At 44.1% G+C, this 17,329-nt stretch overlaps 1 protein-coding gene across 2 annotated transcripts in view; it reads left to right on the top strand.

Moving 5' to 3' along the window:
• The window catches only part of LOC148039488 (c-Myc-binding protein), a 130,670-nt gene extending 115,418 nt beyond the window's left edge, over window positions 1-15,252 (top strand). For both annotated transcript variants that reach the window (XM_087691133.1, XM_087691141.1), the window contains exons 4-5: window positions 14,697-14,820; window positions 14,942-15,252. In XM_087691133.1, coding sequence (XP_087547259.1) covers window positions 14,697-14,820; window positions 14,942-14,995 — 178 coding nt within the window. In that variant the 3' untranslated portion in view covers window positions 14,996-15,252. The remainder of the gene's footprint in view (window positions 1-14,696; window positions 14,821-14,941) is intronic.
• Window positions 15,253-17,329: the final 2,077 nt, after the last annotated feature.

The following is a 17,329-nucleotide window of genomic DNA, read 5'->3' on the forward strand; positions in this document are numbered from 1 at the left end:
TTTATTTGGCTTTTCTCCACTCTCTAGGAAGCTCGAATCCTTCCCATACAGCAAAGCATCAGCTGTAGCAACAGTCTCTATGAGCTGAGACTTGCTAGACATGGTGGATTTAATGCAAAAATCACCGATTCCTTTGGACAGCCCACAAGCATATTTTCCCACTTTCTCATGAAGTGGTTGCTTTTCAGATCTTTGAGGACTCGGTGAAGTTCCCTCGTGAATAGGCTGCATCAAACTGTAGAATGAAAGTCAAAGCTTTCAACCTATCTTGTGCACTATTGAAGGACTCGAACTTCACTGCTTTTCCACCCTAATCATAGTCTTTTATTGCCCCTTTGGGTATCAAGTTGTCATACACTGGTTGTTGCAAAAAGGGCACATTTGTTGAATTTATATTAAAGCCAACACCAAATGGAGCATTTGCATAACGAGCACTCATTCCTTGAGCCCCATAAGCATTCAAGGGTGCAGATGCATTCCCAAACATGCTACTTTGTGCCCCACATGAAATCATTGTTGCCATATATAGGGTTTTGCACATTTCAAGCCGTATGCGGTCCCTCTCCAACCATAAAATAAAAAATCGTGCTTCCACCAAAGTATCCTGGTTGCCCTATCATAGCATACATGCTTGGTTGTCCAAAATCCATTGGATTGGCACTTCCATGATGGCCTTGCGTTTGCATTCCTTGCTCCGTAGGTACCAACTGTTTTGCTTCATTAGCATCTTTGGGAGCTTCAAGTGAAGGCTTTGGCATTACTTCCAGTGCACCTTATTGTCCCAAAGGTGTAGAAGATGTCTTTTTCTTCTTGCCCTTGTTGTCCTTCTTTGGAGCAAAATCGGGTGAATTAAGGATCCTTTGCCAATCGAGCAAAGAGATTTGCTGCTGTCCTCATCCGATTCTTAAATTGGTCATCAAATTTCTCTTCACTTTGCTAGTCATGAGCCTTATTATGCCTTGAAGGCCTTGCATCTTGCTCAACAGCAACATTTTTAGCTTGTTGTCCATGGTTTGAGCCTTGTCCAAGGTCACACATTGCATTTCCTTCATTTCCATGTGAATGTTCGTATTGAGAGGCATCATCACTCCTCGATTGCATCTCACTATATGAAGACATATTGCTGTAATTTCTCATCTGAGAGCAAAAATCAGCAATTGCACAAAGCTTTGGTTTGGAATCAAGTACCTCGGCCTCACCAAATCAAGGGATTGAGTGGTATTTTGGCAATAGAACCATGAAACGAGCCTTCCTTCTTGGTAGGGTGGTAATTCCTTAATTAAGCACTTAATTGCAGCAATTAGCAAATAAACATAACTTAAATGCACAAATTACCTTAATAATCTCAAACATTCAACACCCTATTGGCCCCAAACTTGGTCCCCCCTTTCAGTATTTCTTTAACTTGATTGCTAATGGAATGAGTACAAGTTGAGATTTACAATTTCCTTTGCTGTTTCAAATGTCTCTTTGTTGTAGCAACAATCAACAATTAATTCGGGCCAATGGCCCCTTGATTCTTCACCTAGGACTTGCACAAATGGAACCTCCAATTCTCCAATTGGCCAAATGCTGCACCAAATTACAATGAATGGTTTGGCTATTGAGAAACCACTTCTTCAGTTTACACACTTCATTTAGGGTTTCTCATTGACAACCCCAAAAAGGGATATTGTTCACATTTTGGTCACTTTTTCAATGGGCGTCCACAGTGGAAACCCCTAGATAGCTTATGCCTATAAATAGACAGTCACTTCATTCATTCTTTACCACTGCTATCTCTCTCTTCAGTCATTCTTGACCACCTTTGGTCACCACCACCACCTCCCTTCTCTCACCAATCCCTTCCACTGCTCTCACACCCCTTCAAGAGGGAGGACATTGCTGTTCGTGGCTGGTGGTTGCGTTCACCTTTTCTTTTTTGCTTCATGCGCCCTGTTTCATCATTAGGCCTTATGTTTGCAGCATCTTCTACATGACATCACCATATGAAAGATAGTCATTTGGATGCTCCTATTGCTGGTCGTACTAGAAGATAAGCTCGTCTGGATGATGGTGCATATACAATGGAGTTTGTTATGGCAGCATATAAACTTGATGATGAGGAGTGTAAATGTTTTGAGGATACACAACATAGTGTGCATTGGATGGCAACAATGCAAGTTGAGTTTGATTCTTTTATAAAGAATCAAGCATGGGATTCAGTGACCTTGCCTGTTGGGAAGAAAGCCATTGGTACAAAGTGGGTCTATAAGCTGAAAAGGAATGCAGATGGATCCATTGACAAGTATAAGGCCAGGCTAGTGGCCAAAGGCTACGCACAAAAGAAAGGCATTGACTATGGGGAGACATTTGCCCCTACATCCTGCATGAGTACCATTTGGTCTATGGTTGCTATGGCTGCCCATTATGGTTGGACTGTGCGCCAACTTGATATTAAGACTACATTTGGCGTCAGCACCCTTCTACTTTAGGCTCTATCTTTATCTGCATTTTTCATCCTGGAGGTCTTCTCCTTACCTAGTGTCATCATCTCTAGCTTGGCATCAACATCCTAGCATGTGGTGACAATCTACATCACTGAGCATCTATGATTTTATCGCTCGTTTATCACAGGGGCTGCTGGGACTTGTGTTTTTGCAATCGAGCTTCTCCTCCATCACTCGGTGTCACTCAACAGTCACAAAAGCTATTGGGACCTGCGTTTTTGCAACCCAGCTCATCCTCCATCATGTGGCATCATCATTATCCACCTAGCATCAGCATTTGGGCTGCTCTTGCTCCATTTGAGAGCTGTGACACTCTAGAATTTGCGTTTTGTTGCCCAAGTTACTCCCTAGCATCAGAGGACTGTGGTTCGCTCCCTCGACAGCCGGTGATCATCTTCCACATCTCCGACGGCATCAAAGAACTGTGGTCCACTCCCTCGATAGCTATCTTTCACCTTTTAGTGATTACTTCGATAGCCCACTGCCAAGAGGACTACATTTTTCTCCCTCCACTATGTAGATTCCCACAGGTGCTACTCCCTGATTTGGATAGGACAGTGCAACTGAGCTTTAGCTCCTCTGTATTAGCTTTTTTTCTCATATCATCATTATGTGCATCATCACCATGCTTTTCTTATGTTTTTGAGTTTCTCTTCTGTCTCAGTGTTTGCTATACACACTCCTGTGTTACTCCTTGCAAACCCTACCATCTCTCCGCACTGTTGCTTATTTTCAAAGCATACTTATTATTTTTGACACTGGTATCTGAATTCCCTGACAATTACACAAATTCCAGGTGCTGAATTCAGTATGCAATGCTTCACCAATTGGCACAAGTCCCAAGGTGGATGTCAAGCCCTAATTCTTGCAGAAATTTAGGATTTACAATGGAGATCTCTCAACTATCTACTAAATTTAGCTGAGATATGCTCAAAATGACTGAGAAATGCCAAGATCTCCTAAGAATGTGTCGGAGAAGGTGAGAGAAAGCCAAGATGAGAGAGAAATCTGATTTTCTTCACAAGAAGACCCTAAATTCTTCCTATTGCTTGCTCCAGCCTACATTTAATACAGTCGCCTACTGCCAGGCACCTCCAAAATGTTGTCACCTGATCAACAATGCTATTGCCAGTCCTTGGAAGGTGACTCCTTATTGTCCTTTGCCTACTGAGGCTCCCAGATGGCTGTCTTCTACAGCAAATTGTTGTTCTCTACAACTCTCTCTCTCTCTCTCTCTCTCTCTCTCTCTCTCTCTCTCTCTCGCAAGTTGTAAACTAATTGAATGGATGAGACCCAACCCCATAAAACGTTTTTTCAATTTACATAGGCATTTTTGCCAAGTGGCAACCTTCTAAATCCATTTTTCAGCATTATCCAACCATTTAGTTAATTTTCAGAATTGAATAATTCTGAAAATTAATTTCAGTCCTTTTGATCTTGCTAAAAATTAAATGTGCCCATGCATGGTTAAATTGGCTAGGCCACTTGCAACCCGGAGTGGTCTCCAACCTTTGTTAACCCTTAGACTTGCATTAATTAATTAATTAATTAATTAATGTTAGTCCCTAGTGTCAGCACTGACACTTCTTGGTCAAACCACTATTCTAGGGTCACACCTGATACCAACTAACCACCAAAACCCAGTTGGTATAACTTATCGCAACTTTTGCTTTTGACACCCACTGCATTCTCAAGGTCCTTGGCCTGTTACTATGGAATATCTGCTATGTGTATCACATGTTTTCAAACAACCTTGTACATTTGATTAATTACTTAATTAAATGTTATCAGCAAGATTAAATTATCTCAAAATTTCACGTCCTCGTGACACATAACTGATCCCAAAAGTAATCATAAATGGTTCTTAAACTGATCAAAAACTAAGCTGAAACTGATTAGAAATTGTCTCAAAACTAATGTAAAATTCATGCCAAACTGATCATAAGTTGATGCAAAAGTATAGTTTCAATTCGTGGGTGAAACTCATACTCATTCTACATCTCACAATGACTAGTACACTAAGTAGTGACCTCATGTTAAACATACTATCAACATAGTACCTCGGATGCATGTTGAATACATCTTAGATCCACTACATACGAGAGCTGTCCACAACTCGCGGAGTGAGCATCAAGTAATACTCTCCAGATGCCTGCTCTATTAACTTGACTGAGCCCGAGAACCAAAGTTGGCTCTAACTGAAAGGCATCTCAATAAAGTTACAACAACTGAGGATGGTTTGCCAAGTCATCCTCTTTCATCCACTTTGCTTCTATTGGTGAAACAATGCTGAAGCTTCACCAAGAAGCATATGGAAACTTTACCCCTAACTTTACTTGCCTTGAAACCTCCACTAGGTTGTATGCCATACATCCCCATATGCGGTCCCAAGTCCACCATAGCATGGAAACTAGTGCCACCACCAAAGCATCATGGTTGCCCCATCATTGCATATGCATCAATTGTCCCACTGGCATCATTTGCTTATACTCACTAGTCATGTGTGGAACATCATGCTATTGTATTGACTCTTCCTTCGATGCATCTTAGTGTTCCAAAACTCTCAAAGAGGATTTCCTCTTCTTGCCTTTGCTGCCCTCCTTTAAGGGTTCAAAAAGCGAATCAACTAAGGATCATCTACCAATTGCATAAACATTTCAGTTGCTATTCTTAGTTGATCTTTAAAGAGGTCATCAAATTCCTCTTACTCTTGCTGGTCATCAACCTCTAAAGGCCTAAAAGGACCCACATTTTGGTCTAAACCAACATTATCAACTTGTTGTCCATGTTACATGCATTGTCCGAGATCAAGCATTGCATTTTTCCCAACACTTAGAGAATTTTCAAATTGAGAGGCATCATCCTTGTCTAATCCCATCTCACTATCTGAAGACATTATTGCTGTACTGCTCAGTTGAATACAATTTCAGCACTAGAGCAAAACTTTTGACCTCCCATCAAGTACCTTGGGCCTACCAATTCGAGGGAATTGATGGTATCTCGGTAATGGAACCATGCAACCAACCTTTCTCCTCAGATATGGTGATAAATAACTTGGTTAAGCACTAATTACAACAAGCATAAAATTCACATAAAATAAAAATACATACTTTACTACTTCAATCTTGGACAACGAACATCCTGTTGGCCCCAAAATTGGCGGCCCTTGCAGCATTTCTTTATCTCATATTGCAAATGGAAGGAGTACAAGTGAGATCCTTTGATCTCCTCTGCTAATCCAAGTGCCTCTTTTGTTGTCAAAATTGCCCAGTAAGTCTCCAAATCAATTTTTCCCTTGGTTTGCTTGGGGATTGGCCTTCACCTTGCTCCTTGAAAGACAAATTCAATGCCAAATTTTATATAAGCTGGCTGATGTCTTGAATCTTCTTAAAATTTCTCAATTTCAGCTGTTGGAATTCAAGTCCTAGGCTCTCAATTGTAAGCACACATCTTGAGGCAATTGTCAAAGCCCTAATTTTTGCTATAAATTAGGATTTACAAGAGAGATTGATTGAAATCTTTTTCTCTAATGGCTCAAACTGCTGGAAAATGCTGAGATAATTTGAAAAATGACTAGGGGATGCTCAGAAACATTGAAAAGTGACTGTTGCCGTGCTCAAACAAACATGGAACTTGTTACCTATAGCTTAAGACCACCAAAAAGACTGTTGTACCCTCCTGTATGCCTACATCAAAAGGACCTTGGGCTACCGTCACCTGCTCCTAGAGGACTCCAAATTGCTATCACTTGTTGTAGGACTGATCCTTGGTAGCTGCAAATCACATCAACAGCCCCTCATTTCTCTCCAATAGCCTCCTTCTCTCTCACAATGGTTGAAATAGACTCCACCAGTCCCTAAAAACGTTTTTCCTACTTTCATGGGCAAGTTTTGCCAAGTGGTAGGGCTTGTAATCCCATTTTCAACTTTATCTTGCTTTTTAAATTAATTTTTAGAATATCAATTCTGAAAATTAATTCAATAATTACTCTAGTGCTCAGAAAATTAATTTCACCAATCAAAAATTAAATTGGTCTAGGCTCAGATCTGACACCGAGTGCCACCTAGTACCTATCAGGCATAATTTATTACAACTTTTGCATTTGACACCCACTGCATCCTTGGGGTCCTTGGCCTGTAAACTGCCATGTGCAATACATATGCTAAACAACCTTACACATTTGATTAATAACTTAGTCAAATTTTATTGGCAAGATTAAAGCATCTCAAAATTTTACGTCCCCGTGACATTTAGGATCCTCCCCATCCTCACTAAGTCGATGATACCATGTGAGAGCGCTACGGAAGGGAAACATGAATCATGGAGAGGAAAGAGAAGAGAGAGACAGCAAGAGAGAGGAGAATGAAGTGATAAACTGAAGGTTGAATACAATGGCTGAACTTGCACGAAGAAGAATATATCCAGCCAAGTGTTTTTGTGGTTTTTTTGCTTTTTTTGGTTGTGGGGGAGACTATAAATAGCTGAGAACAACCCAAACTGGTTGACTAGCTGCAGTTCACAGCATTAAATGCTGAACGACCTGTTGATACAGGGTGAAAAATTTGGTGATTAGCTAAAACAGGCCACCCATATTGGATACAGGCTGCCCACCATTGGCCACTAAAAAAGAAATGCAAGGGCTAAAATGCTACCCTTTACCAATGTAAACACTCTCTAGTCACTAAAAAAGAAATACATTGTCGTGTTGCTATGCAAATAGAGTGTGAAAAAACCTAGAGTGCAGCATCATTTGGCTTTCTTATTAATCTAGAGAGTCAATGTCATCTTGGTCATTAGTGCTAGTGTCCATAGTATGGTTAGTTTCAAAATATGGGATTTTTGGATAAGTTTAGCATATTTTTTATATTATTTTTTGTAAATATCCTAAAAAAGTATAAAAAATTTCTAGAATAGAGTGACATGCAAAAAGCAAATGGCTTTTCAACCAATTTTGGGAGATCTCATGCAAAAAGAGGGGCTTCTGAATTCGCACGCGTGCAATCGTAGTTGACAAGCTTAGTACGCCTTATTAGTCTTCTCTGCAAAGGGGGAGACCGGTTGGAGCTCTCCCAATGGAGATCGATCACCTTATTGCCAGTGGCCTATAGGGCACTGGCAAAGATGATTGGTAGGCGACTACGCCCCATGCTTCCAGATATCATCCATGACACACAGACAGGCTTTGTCTAGGATAGGAGCATCCTAGATAATATATTTACCTTCTTTGAGGCAACAGAGTGGGCTCAGCACAGTGGGCAAAGACTAGCAGTACTACTCTTTGATTTCAAGAAAGTCTATGACAGGGTGGATTGGGACTTCCTAGAGGGCACCATGGTGAGGTTGGGATTCCCCCAGGCTTGGATTCATGGGGTCTCTGGCCTGTACAGATCGGCCACTAGCAAGGTTCTCATAGGCAGAAGGCAAGGAGAGGAGTTTCGGCTAGAAAGATCGGTTCGACACGGCTGCCCCCTGGCCCCATACCTATACCTCCTCTTCGCAGAGGCAATGTCTCACTTCCTCAGGTCACGTGTGAGTGGATTACGTGGCCTCCGACTTCCAGTGAGAGAGGAGACTGAGTTGTTAGACTCTGAGTATGCAAATGATACAGCCCTCTACATAGAGGACGATGAGAGAGAGTGAGGTTGGCTCTTGACATGTTCTGCTTTGTAGCGGAAGCGAAAATCAACTGGCGAAAGTCGGTTGGTTTCCTCATAGACCTGGACTCCAGCATGGAGTGGGGCGTTCACCTAGGATTTAGATGGGTGAGCAGAGGGCAGACCGTCCAATACCTAGGGTTCAAGTGGGACTCGGCATCACTCCTGCCCAGCAGTTTCTTCCTGTCCTTGATTCTATTTGGAGGAAACTAACCCACTGGAGCACGGTTCGCCTCTCACTAGCCAGACGAGCCCTGGTGGTTAACTAGGTTTTCCTAGCGACGGCTTGGTACATCGCCTCGTGTTGGTGCTTTTCATCGTGCGTAGTGCAGCTTCACCACCTAGTGCAAAATTTTCTTTGATCAGGGTTTGATGATTCCAGGGATTCCAGGGCCAAGGTGGCGTGGCAACTATCATACGACACAGGTCAGAGGGAGGGCTTGGGATCATTGACCCAAAGTATCAGAGTATGGCCCTCTTGGGCATGCTAGTTATCCACAGTCTCACACTAGCCGGGCAGACCTGGAAGGTCTTATTGCAGGAGGGCCTTCAGGACTGTAGACCGAGGCTTGGCGGTGAGTGGAGGCCGTCTCTGAGATGGATCTTCACGTCACCCCAGATCACCACCCCTCCCCCCCCCCCCCCCATATCACCTTTCCTTTGCAGCTTACTACACATGTGGCAGGGCCTCCGTAAGGCCCTAATCCAGAGTCCCCCAAGCTACCACCAGGAAATAGACCATCAGCCGGTGATCTAGAATCCCGAGGTCAAAGATCAGAAAGGGGCACAGATAGGTGAGCGCCCCTACATCTAGTGGGCTAGGTGGAAGGCTAGCCCGGCTCGTACCATCAGGATATGGTGGGAGGTGTACAGGATGGCAGACAAGGAGGTGTTGCAGTGAGTATCAGGCTGCCAAAGAGGAGTGGAGTTGAGGAGAAGGGAGATAGATGCAACAATACCTCCAGAGTGGCTTGCTCCCTCGATACGAGAGCCGATAGAGCCCGGGGGTTATGGGCAGCTAGGTTTTCACCAGTAGGCATCCCCCTTCAAGTGGCAGCTAGGTTTTCACCAGTAGGCATCCCCCTTCAAGTGGCAGGTAGAGTGGGTGGCGCCCCATAGAGGACTTTTTTCACCGTTCAAGAGGGGGATGTCTGGCCCTTGACAGATGGCAATAGGATGAGGGGATTGCCACCCTTTCATGGAGAAGGATTCGGGTGGTGGGCCTTCAAGGAAAGACATGGGAACTGGACCCCTATGTTTTCTGAAAGGAGCTCAAGGAGTGGCGCCTTTGGATCTGGGAGGGTAGATCACTTGATGAGTTGGAGTGGGATCCAGGAGAGTGGCTATGGCTGACCTCTGCGATCGCCAAGAAGCCACCCAGGTTTCTAGAGTACACTGCGAAGATTGGCAGACATGTACTGATGCAGGAGGATATGGACTGGGCGCCATCACGCAGCAAGCATTGGGCGGAGCACAGCATCACGGAGCCCTTTTGACGGATCTTCTGGCGCTACCTATGGGATAGCTAAAGGCGGAGGAGAGTGCCGTATTTTTTATGGTTGGTGGCACATGAAGGCTTGGCGGTGGAAAGTTGGCTTGCCCAGATGCAAGAGGAGAGAGGTTGTAAGCACTGCACACAGCAGCCTCTGGAAACCCCAAAGCACTGCCTTTGGTTATGTGAGAAGGTGCACTGCCATTTGGGGGGGGGGGAGAGGGGATGTATCGCCATCTGGGGCTGCCTATCTACATCACAAAGAACAAGTCATGGCTGCCCCAAGTGCTCATGAAATTACCACGGAGCTCCTGACTCGCCCTACACCTGATCCCATCGGCCTCGAAGGGAGTGGATGATGAAGGTCCAGAGCTCCGCTAGGGTTGCCTGTACTAAAGGTCTCTCTCCGCCGAAAGCCACCTAACACCGTGCCTTCCAGATATGCCAAACAGTGAGACTCCCTATGATTTCCCATACCTCAGAGCGGTCTGCTGTGGGCTCCAATACCTAGTGGATGGGTAGAGCCTCTAAACCCACCACTGTGCACGACCCTGCCTCGATCATGAATATCGTGTCGTGCATCCCGGCCTCATACAGAAGGTGACGGCCCTGGCTGACCGCTTGCCAACAGAAAGCACCCCAAGAGATACATCCAAGGCTAAGTGCTATGCGGCGCAGGATGCGGCATACTCCTCTCCACATGAGCTGTGCCGCCTCACACGACCAAAGGCAGTTCTTTGGGGTTTCCATCGACTGTTGTATGCAACACTTACAAACTCCCTCTTGCATCTGGGCAAGCCAGCTTCCCACCGCCAAGCCTCCATGTGCCACCAGCCATAAAAAGTACGACACCCTCCTCGGCCTCCAGCTGTCCCATAGGCGGCGCCAGAAGGCGCGTTGGAACGGCTCCGTGATGCTGTGCTCCGCCCAGTGCCTGCTACGTGACGGCGCCCAATCCATGTCCTCCTGCATCAGTATGTGTCTGCCAATCCTGGTAGTGTACTCCAGGAACCTCGGTGGCTTCTTGGCAACCACAGTGGCCGGCCAAAGCCACTCTCCCGGATTCCACTCCAACTCATCAAGTGGCCTTCCTTCACAGATCCAGAGGCACCACTCCGTGAGCTCCTGCCAAAAAACCAAAGGGTCCAGCCGCCATATCTTTCCCTGAAGGCCAACCACCCGGATCCTCTTCCATGAAAGGATAGCTATCCCCTCGTCCTGTTGCCCTCTGTCAAGAGCCAGACGCCCCCCCCCCCCCCCTCCTGCACTGTGAAAAAGATCCGAGGTGGAGCGCCACCCACTCTTCCTACCACCTGTAAGGGGATGCATGCTGGTGAAAACCTAGCGGCTCATACCTCCCCGGGCTCTATCGTCTCTCGGATCGGGGGAGTAAGCCACTCTTGAGGTATCACTGTGTCTATCTCCCTTCTCCTCAGCTCCACTCCTCGCTGGTAGCTTGATGCTTGCTTCAGCACCTCCTCGTCCACCATCCTATATACCTCTTGCCATGTCCTGATTGTACGAGCCAGGCAAACCTCTCAACCAACCCACTGGATGTGGGGGTGCTCGCCGATTTGTGCCCCTTTCTGGTCCCTGACCTGGGGGTTCCAAATCACCAGCTGATGGTCTATCTTCTCCTGGCAGCCTTGGGGGCTCTAGATAAGGGCCTTACGGAGGCCTTGCCACACCCGGAGCAAGCTGCGTAGGATGGGTGATCTGGGGGGGGTTATCTGGGTTGTCATGAAGATCCATCTCAGGGACCGCCTCCACACACCGCCAAGCCTCGGTCTAAAGTCCTGAAGACCCTCCTACAATAGGACCTTCCAAGTCTACCCTCCCGGTGTGAGGCCGCGGACAACTAGCTTGCCCAGGAGGGCCATACTCTGATACTCTGGGTCTATGATTCCAACATCCTTCGTTGTATAGCAACCAACCTTGGGTGTATCTCATGGGGAGCTTTCTGTGGCAGGCAGTCAGCCAGGGCCATCACCTTTTGTACGAGGCCGGGATGCATGACACGATATTCATGATCGAGGCAGGGTCGTGCGCAGTGGTCGGTTTGGAAGCTCTACCCATCAGCCAGGTACTAGCGCCCACAGCAGACCACTGAAAGGTATGGAAGGTCATAAGGAGTCTTATTGGATGGCATATATGGAAGGCGCGGTGTCAAGAGGCTTTCGGCGGAGAGAGACTTTCAACACATGCGACCTTAGCAGAGCTCTGGACCTCCATCATCCACGATCAGGTGCAAGGCGAGTCCAGGGCTCGTCAGGAGCTCCGAGGTCACTTCATGCGTACTTGGGGCGGCCATGGTCTATTCTTCGTGATGCAGGCAAGCAACCCCAATTGGCGATATATCCCCCCCGGCTTCTTGCCCCCATCCCCCCCAGACCGCCTTGAGAGGCTTGTATACATGATGTATTGGTGACTTTGCATCAGCTCCAACTAGTCTGTTGAGCATGAGCACTCTGTTGTAATCAGTTTTTTGAGTAATATAATCAGCCACATTTTACTTGCAAAAAAAAAATCGTAGTTAACAAGCAGTAAACAACACTCCGGATACAAAGAAGAAGAAAGAGTGATTCGGGAGAATTTTGAGCAGGTGTCCGAGGTTTTACCCCCCTTTCGGAGCCAAGGGAACTATCAGATTTGTGGTCTGAGCAACAAAGAATAAGCTAATGTTTGGTATGCGTTTTTGGTCTACCAAGGAGCTCCAAGAGATCTAATGCTTGAAAATTGCTTCCGAGTAGTCCCAGACAAGGATTTTGTTTATTTTATTAGGTTCTATCAATACATAGTGCTTTGATTCATCGAGCTTTGTCTTTATCTTGTGTAATTCTTATCTATTCTTCTTCTCTTTTATCTCCTATTCTCTACTTCCTTCTCTCTCTGATCCCCGATGGATACGACCTTTCGACTAAAACCCATCCGATAATGCACAGAAATAATGGGCTGAAACAGTCAGAGCTTCTATGTCTCCATCAAACTTTGACTAAGCTCACAACTTGGAGATGACATACTGACAAAATACAGGCTAACAAAGAAAAGCAAGCACTAAGAGGACAAGAGAGAAGGAACAAACTAACTGCAATGGCTGAAAGATGCAAGGCTACAATGGTCAGCCCCAACACGCAGCTCTATATGTGAATGTGGGCGTCACACAGTAGTAGGGGGATGAGAGAAGAGTAAGGGTTGGCTGAATGATAATCAAAATGAATGGATAAGTGAGGGGGACAAGCTGTCTATAAATAGGCAAACTCGGGCCACAATTGGCATACAAGTGGCCAGCAAGTCCGAAATGTGGGCACCCAAGATAGCCTATAATGTCCAAAACACAAAGCAAGAGGTGACCAGACGAGACAAATATGTTTATTAATACATTCTCTCAAATCTTTGATATGGTAGAAGAGTGGATCCTGGCAAGAGATGGAACAAATCCGAGGGTAGCAGGAAGAGTGATATTGCTAATGTAGTCTACTGAAGAATGCTAGCAAAGGAGCAAGATTCCCTCCAAATGACAACTTTATGAAACAAGAGACCATCATAGGCCAATGGAAACGGAGAGGCCTCAAACAGATTGAAGGTGCCATAACTTGCAAAGAAACACAAGGATCAAGGGCCATGAAAAGGGTATGCAAGCGGAAGGGGATGGTAGCTTGATGACAAAGGAAAGAGGTCGCTGCATGAAAGAAAGGCCCATAGAATATTGTAATCCCTGAAGAATCTCCTTACCATCTTGGAAATCCCTTTTTGAAATACAAAGGTCTAGGGAATCCACAATAGCATCAACAATTTTGTCGCCTTCTAAAAGGAATGGGAGATACAAAAAAGGGAACCACTAGAGGGGTTTGTGTGGGATGGGGATATAACTTATGGGATGGATGAGACACAATTGGGAACAGTTGCAACAATATACAACTACCTCACCTCGAAGGGCCCTTCACACAAGAAGGAGAATGGAGCATGTATAACCCCATCTATTGCCAACCTGTTGCAACAATAGATTCTGATGATGAGTCCTGAATAAAGATTGTCTACTCAGTTAAGACAACTCGAGTACTGAGTTTGGTCAAGCCATGAACTAAGAGGAGGTGAAATCCCAAGTCTGGAACATGTATGGGACTTCCAAAACAGAGGTTGATGGATGGTCAAGCAATACTGGCACGAAGGAAAAGGCCTGCCGTGGTCATACACAGGCAATCAGAGCAGTGGTAGTTCATAACTCACATTCTGCCATATTACTGTAGTGGATTTTTGCTGGGCCTTCTGCAGATCGTGAATTGGATAGGTGATGCAGCTTATTGTAAAGGAACAATGGCATATTCAAAAGGTACATGAGACCCATATTTCAGGCTTCAGAGCCAACTTCAATAGGGATTTGGTGTGCTTACTGTTGCCACTCGGAACATAGGAAGCATGGATGTCATCAAACCATATCTTAAGCTACCGATTTATCAGAGTGCCAAGACTAACCATAAAGTGAGCTTCTTGAATGGACCAGCACCAGTGGACATATTAGTCAGTGTTCATTATGTTTTGCACCATTGCCCTGTCAGATGCACGAATCATAGTTGAGGCTCTAATACTGTTGGTTTCAACTGCAGAGAGTGAAAACAGCAAAAGAAAACAGAAATACGCGAAATTGTCGTTCTTTTGGCATAGAAATTTACAAGAAAATAGTGCATTGGACAACTGCAGCCTTTTTAGGCATTTACTTGCTACTGCAATTGTGCAGCAGGTCCAACCTGCAGTTGGGCAGCCTATTTGTGCCGCTAGTTGGTTGGTTCTACATAGTCTGCCAGCTATAAATTGGACATGGTGCCTGCACTGCCACCTTTAGTTTTGGGCGTGCTTACTCCAGTGACAAGCCTTTGGACCCAGTACCTGTATCCCCTCCACTGTACTCCAGTGACAACCCTTTGGACCCGGTATCTGTATTCCCTCCACTGTACAAATGGTCTCTAATATACAAAGCATCCTAGCACCCTTCTTTGGTACCCAAAATTTATCACTTAAAAGTTACGTGTGTTTCCATTAAGTCTAATTTTCATGTCTTAACAGATTCATACAGCATAATTTAGGAGGCCCTACAACATCTGAGTTTGAGAATTTGAAGAGAGAGAGGGAGGAGCTTGAGGCAAAGTACAAGGACCTGTTATCACAGCATGAACTGGCTTGCAAGAAGGTAATATATTTCCTAAGGAATATAAATTTAAGTACTGCTACAAACGTCAAGACCTTATGGACTGTTTTTTTATTTGTTCTGTTTTTTTTTCCATTGGTTTTTCTTGTTTGTTGTTACACAGGTGGAAGAACTAGAGGCTCTGACCTCGCAAAAGGAGATATCAGAAACATCTTAAGCCCAAATCAGGCCCATAGACTGCTGTATCTTAACCAACAATGTATTAAGTTTGTACTAATAGCATCAGTAAGCTCTCCTAGAACTGAGAGAAACCTGAAGACAAAATTAGTTGGATAGATAGATGGTATGCTGAGAGCTTTGTTCCCAAATAAAATCTGGAGAGTGTAAAATTTTAAAAATTCTTTGCCCTTGTTTTGAAGTTGATATTTTTTGAAAAACCAGCTACGTATTTTGATTGGTTGGAAAAAGTATTTGGCTAGCACGCTTCTACCTATTCAAGATGTAACATCATAGTTCTCTCTCTCTCTCTCTCTCTCTCTCTCTCTCTCTCTCTCTCTCTCTCTCTCTCTCACATGGTCTTGTAGGTCATTTTGGCCTTTTGTAGATATTAATAAATCATGTCGTCCCAATTTGGCCTTATTAAGCTAACATTGTATGTTTTGGGTAATATGCCTTAATTGAAGAGCAAAGGCTCATTTAGGTACAAAATATAGGTGGCAATTCCATTTTGAGGTGGAGTTGAACCATCACCACACATTCAATACCTATATTTGTGACAAAAAATAGTGGTGGGAGCTCATTTTCATATGGCGTAATTGGTTGTTGCAACAACTATCACAAGTTTGAGGTGAAGAGTGTAGTTCATATGTGCATGTATGTACTAGTGTAGTGCACATGCATGTTCACTGCTGTACTAGGGTTATGCACCATGGCTAATATGCAAGGAGGGGAGGGGGAGGGGGAGGGTAGTGTGTTGGGCACTAGAGTGTTCTAATGGTTGCACTATACGAGCTCAACAACGGGACTTTAGACACCCTCTTATTCATTCAAGAGATTCAACCATGAAGCACAATGACTCTCTCATCTACCCTCTCGCATGCCTTACAAATACCAAGATTTGTTTATAGTAAGCTTGCATGGTCTTTCCTCAAGTATGAAAGATACAGTTTGCAACACTGCATGATCCAAGAGTATAATCAATCCATCCCAATTTGACCTTTCTAAGCTAAACTTATATGTTTTGGAATAGCCGTGTCATCCCAGTTTGACCTTCCTAGGCTAACCTTGTATGTTTTGGAATAACCATGTCTTTTTTGTTTAAATAGCCAAGGCCGAGTCCTTTTTAAACACTAACAACCTCCCATCCCTATCTTATTGTATATCCATCAAAAGAAGCTTGATGGCTTCATGATTTGAAGTATATCTACTCTAAGCCCTTAAGTCGTCAATCTAATTTGATCTATTCTCACCTCCAATATTGGCAAAAATAGTAAAGAAAAATAGTAGTAGCTTCTTGTAAGCCTCACTCTCTTCCTCGTGGTCACTTTCTATTAATGGAAGGCAATGGTGGCTCAAGCTCCACACTTGTGGTAGAAGCCCTAGGAAGAAAAGAAGGGAAAGAAATGGGTAGATGCTTCTCTCTCTCTCTCTCTCTCTCTCCCTCCATTTGGCTATGGTGGAAGCAAGAAGGGAGAAGATGGAAGTAAAAGCTTAGTATTCATTTATTTTGACCATATTTTATATCCATAAGAAAATAGGCTCCCTATATGTATCTACACATGGAAATACACCTTAGAACCAATCACTTAGCACAAGTTTAGGAGATTCATCTGCTTACCACATAGTTACAACCCACCTCTCAAATCAACTTGCAAAAATATCTTTGTATGTCTTTATTAGGCTCTCTTTTCTTTAATACACAATGTGTTCCTTCTTCTTTAGATGTATTTTCTTCTCTCTCTCTCTCTCTCTTCTCAATGTCTCAACATCTCTCTTTTTCCAACAACGATGTCCATCAACCTATAAAGACAAAGATCCCCTCCAACCCTTGATGCAATGTTAAAGGAAAGATAATTGAAAAAAAAGCATAACCTAAGGAACAAAAATTTAAAAAGAAGTAAAAATTTTGATACATGCATGCAAATGTGGAGGTGCCACCATAAAATGAACAAATTTTAGATTTTCATTATTTTGCATAAAATCAATTGCTATGCTCTCTTCTTACAATTTGCATTTGAAAAGAGAGGAGAAATCGTGTGGTAAGTCAGTCACAAAGGCACTAGCTAAACTTCAAGCATTGTAAATAGTCAAACAAGGAAGTTAGGATTAAAAAGGAGAAACCCTAACCTTAACAATGATGTATGTTAAATGTTAAAGGATATAGAAAGACTCGTTATTGTCTATGCTAACTTCGGTTTTTTTCTTTTCTTTTCTTCTTTGTATGGTTTTTTGAACGACGGTGAGAGAAGGAGCTTGAGTGAGGCAATGAGGAAGAAAGGAACCTTTTCTACTTATCTTGTAACTTCTTCTTTCTTCTTCCTTGTAAAGGCTA

This window comes from Lygodium microphyllum, chromosome 2 (assembly GCF_053477565.2).
Source record: "Lygodium microphyllum isolate KBCC chromosome 2, Lygodium_microphyllum_v1.1.10, whole genome shotgun sequence".
Taxonomy (NCBI): Eukaryota; Viridiplantae; Streptophyta; class Polypodiopsida; order Schizaeales; family Lygodiaceae; genus Lygodium; species Lygodium microphyllum.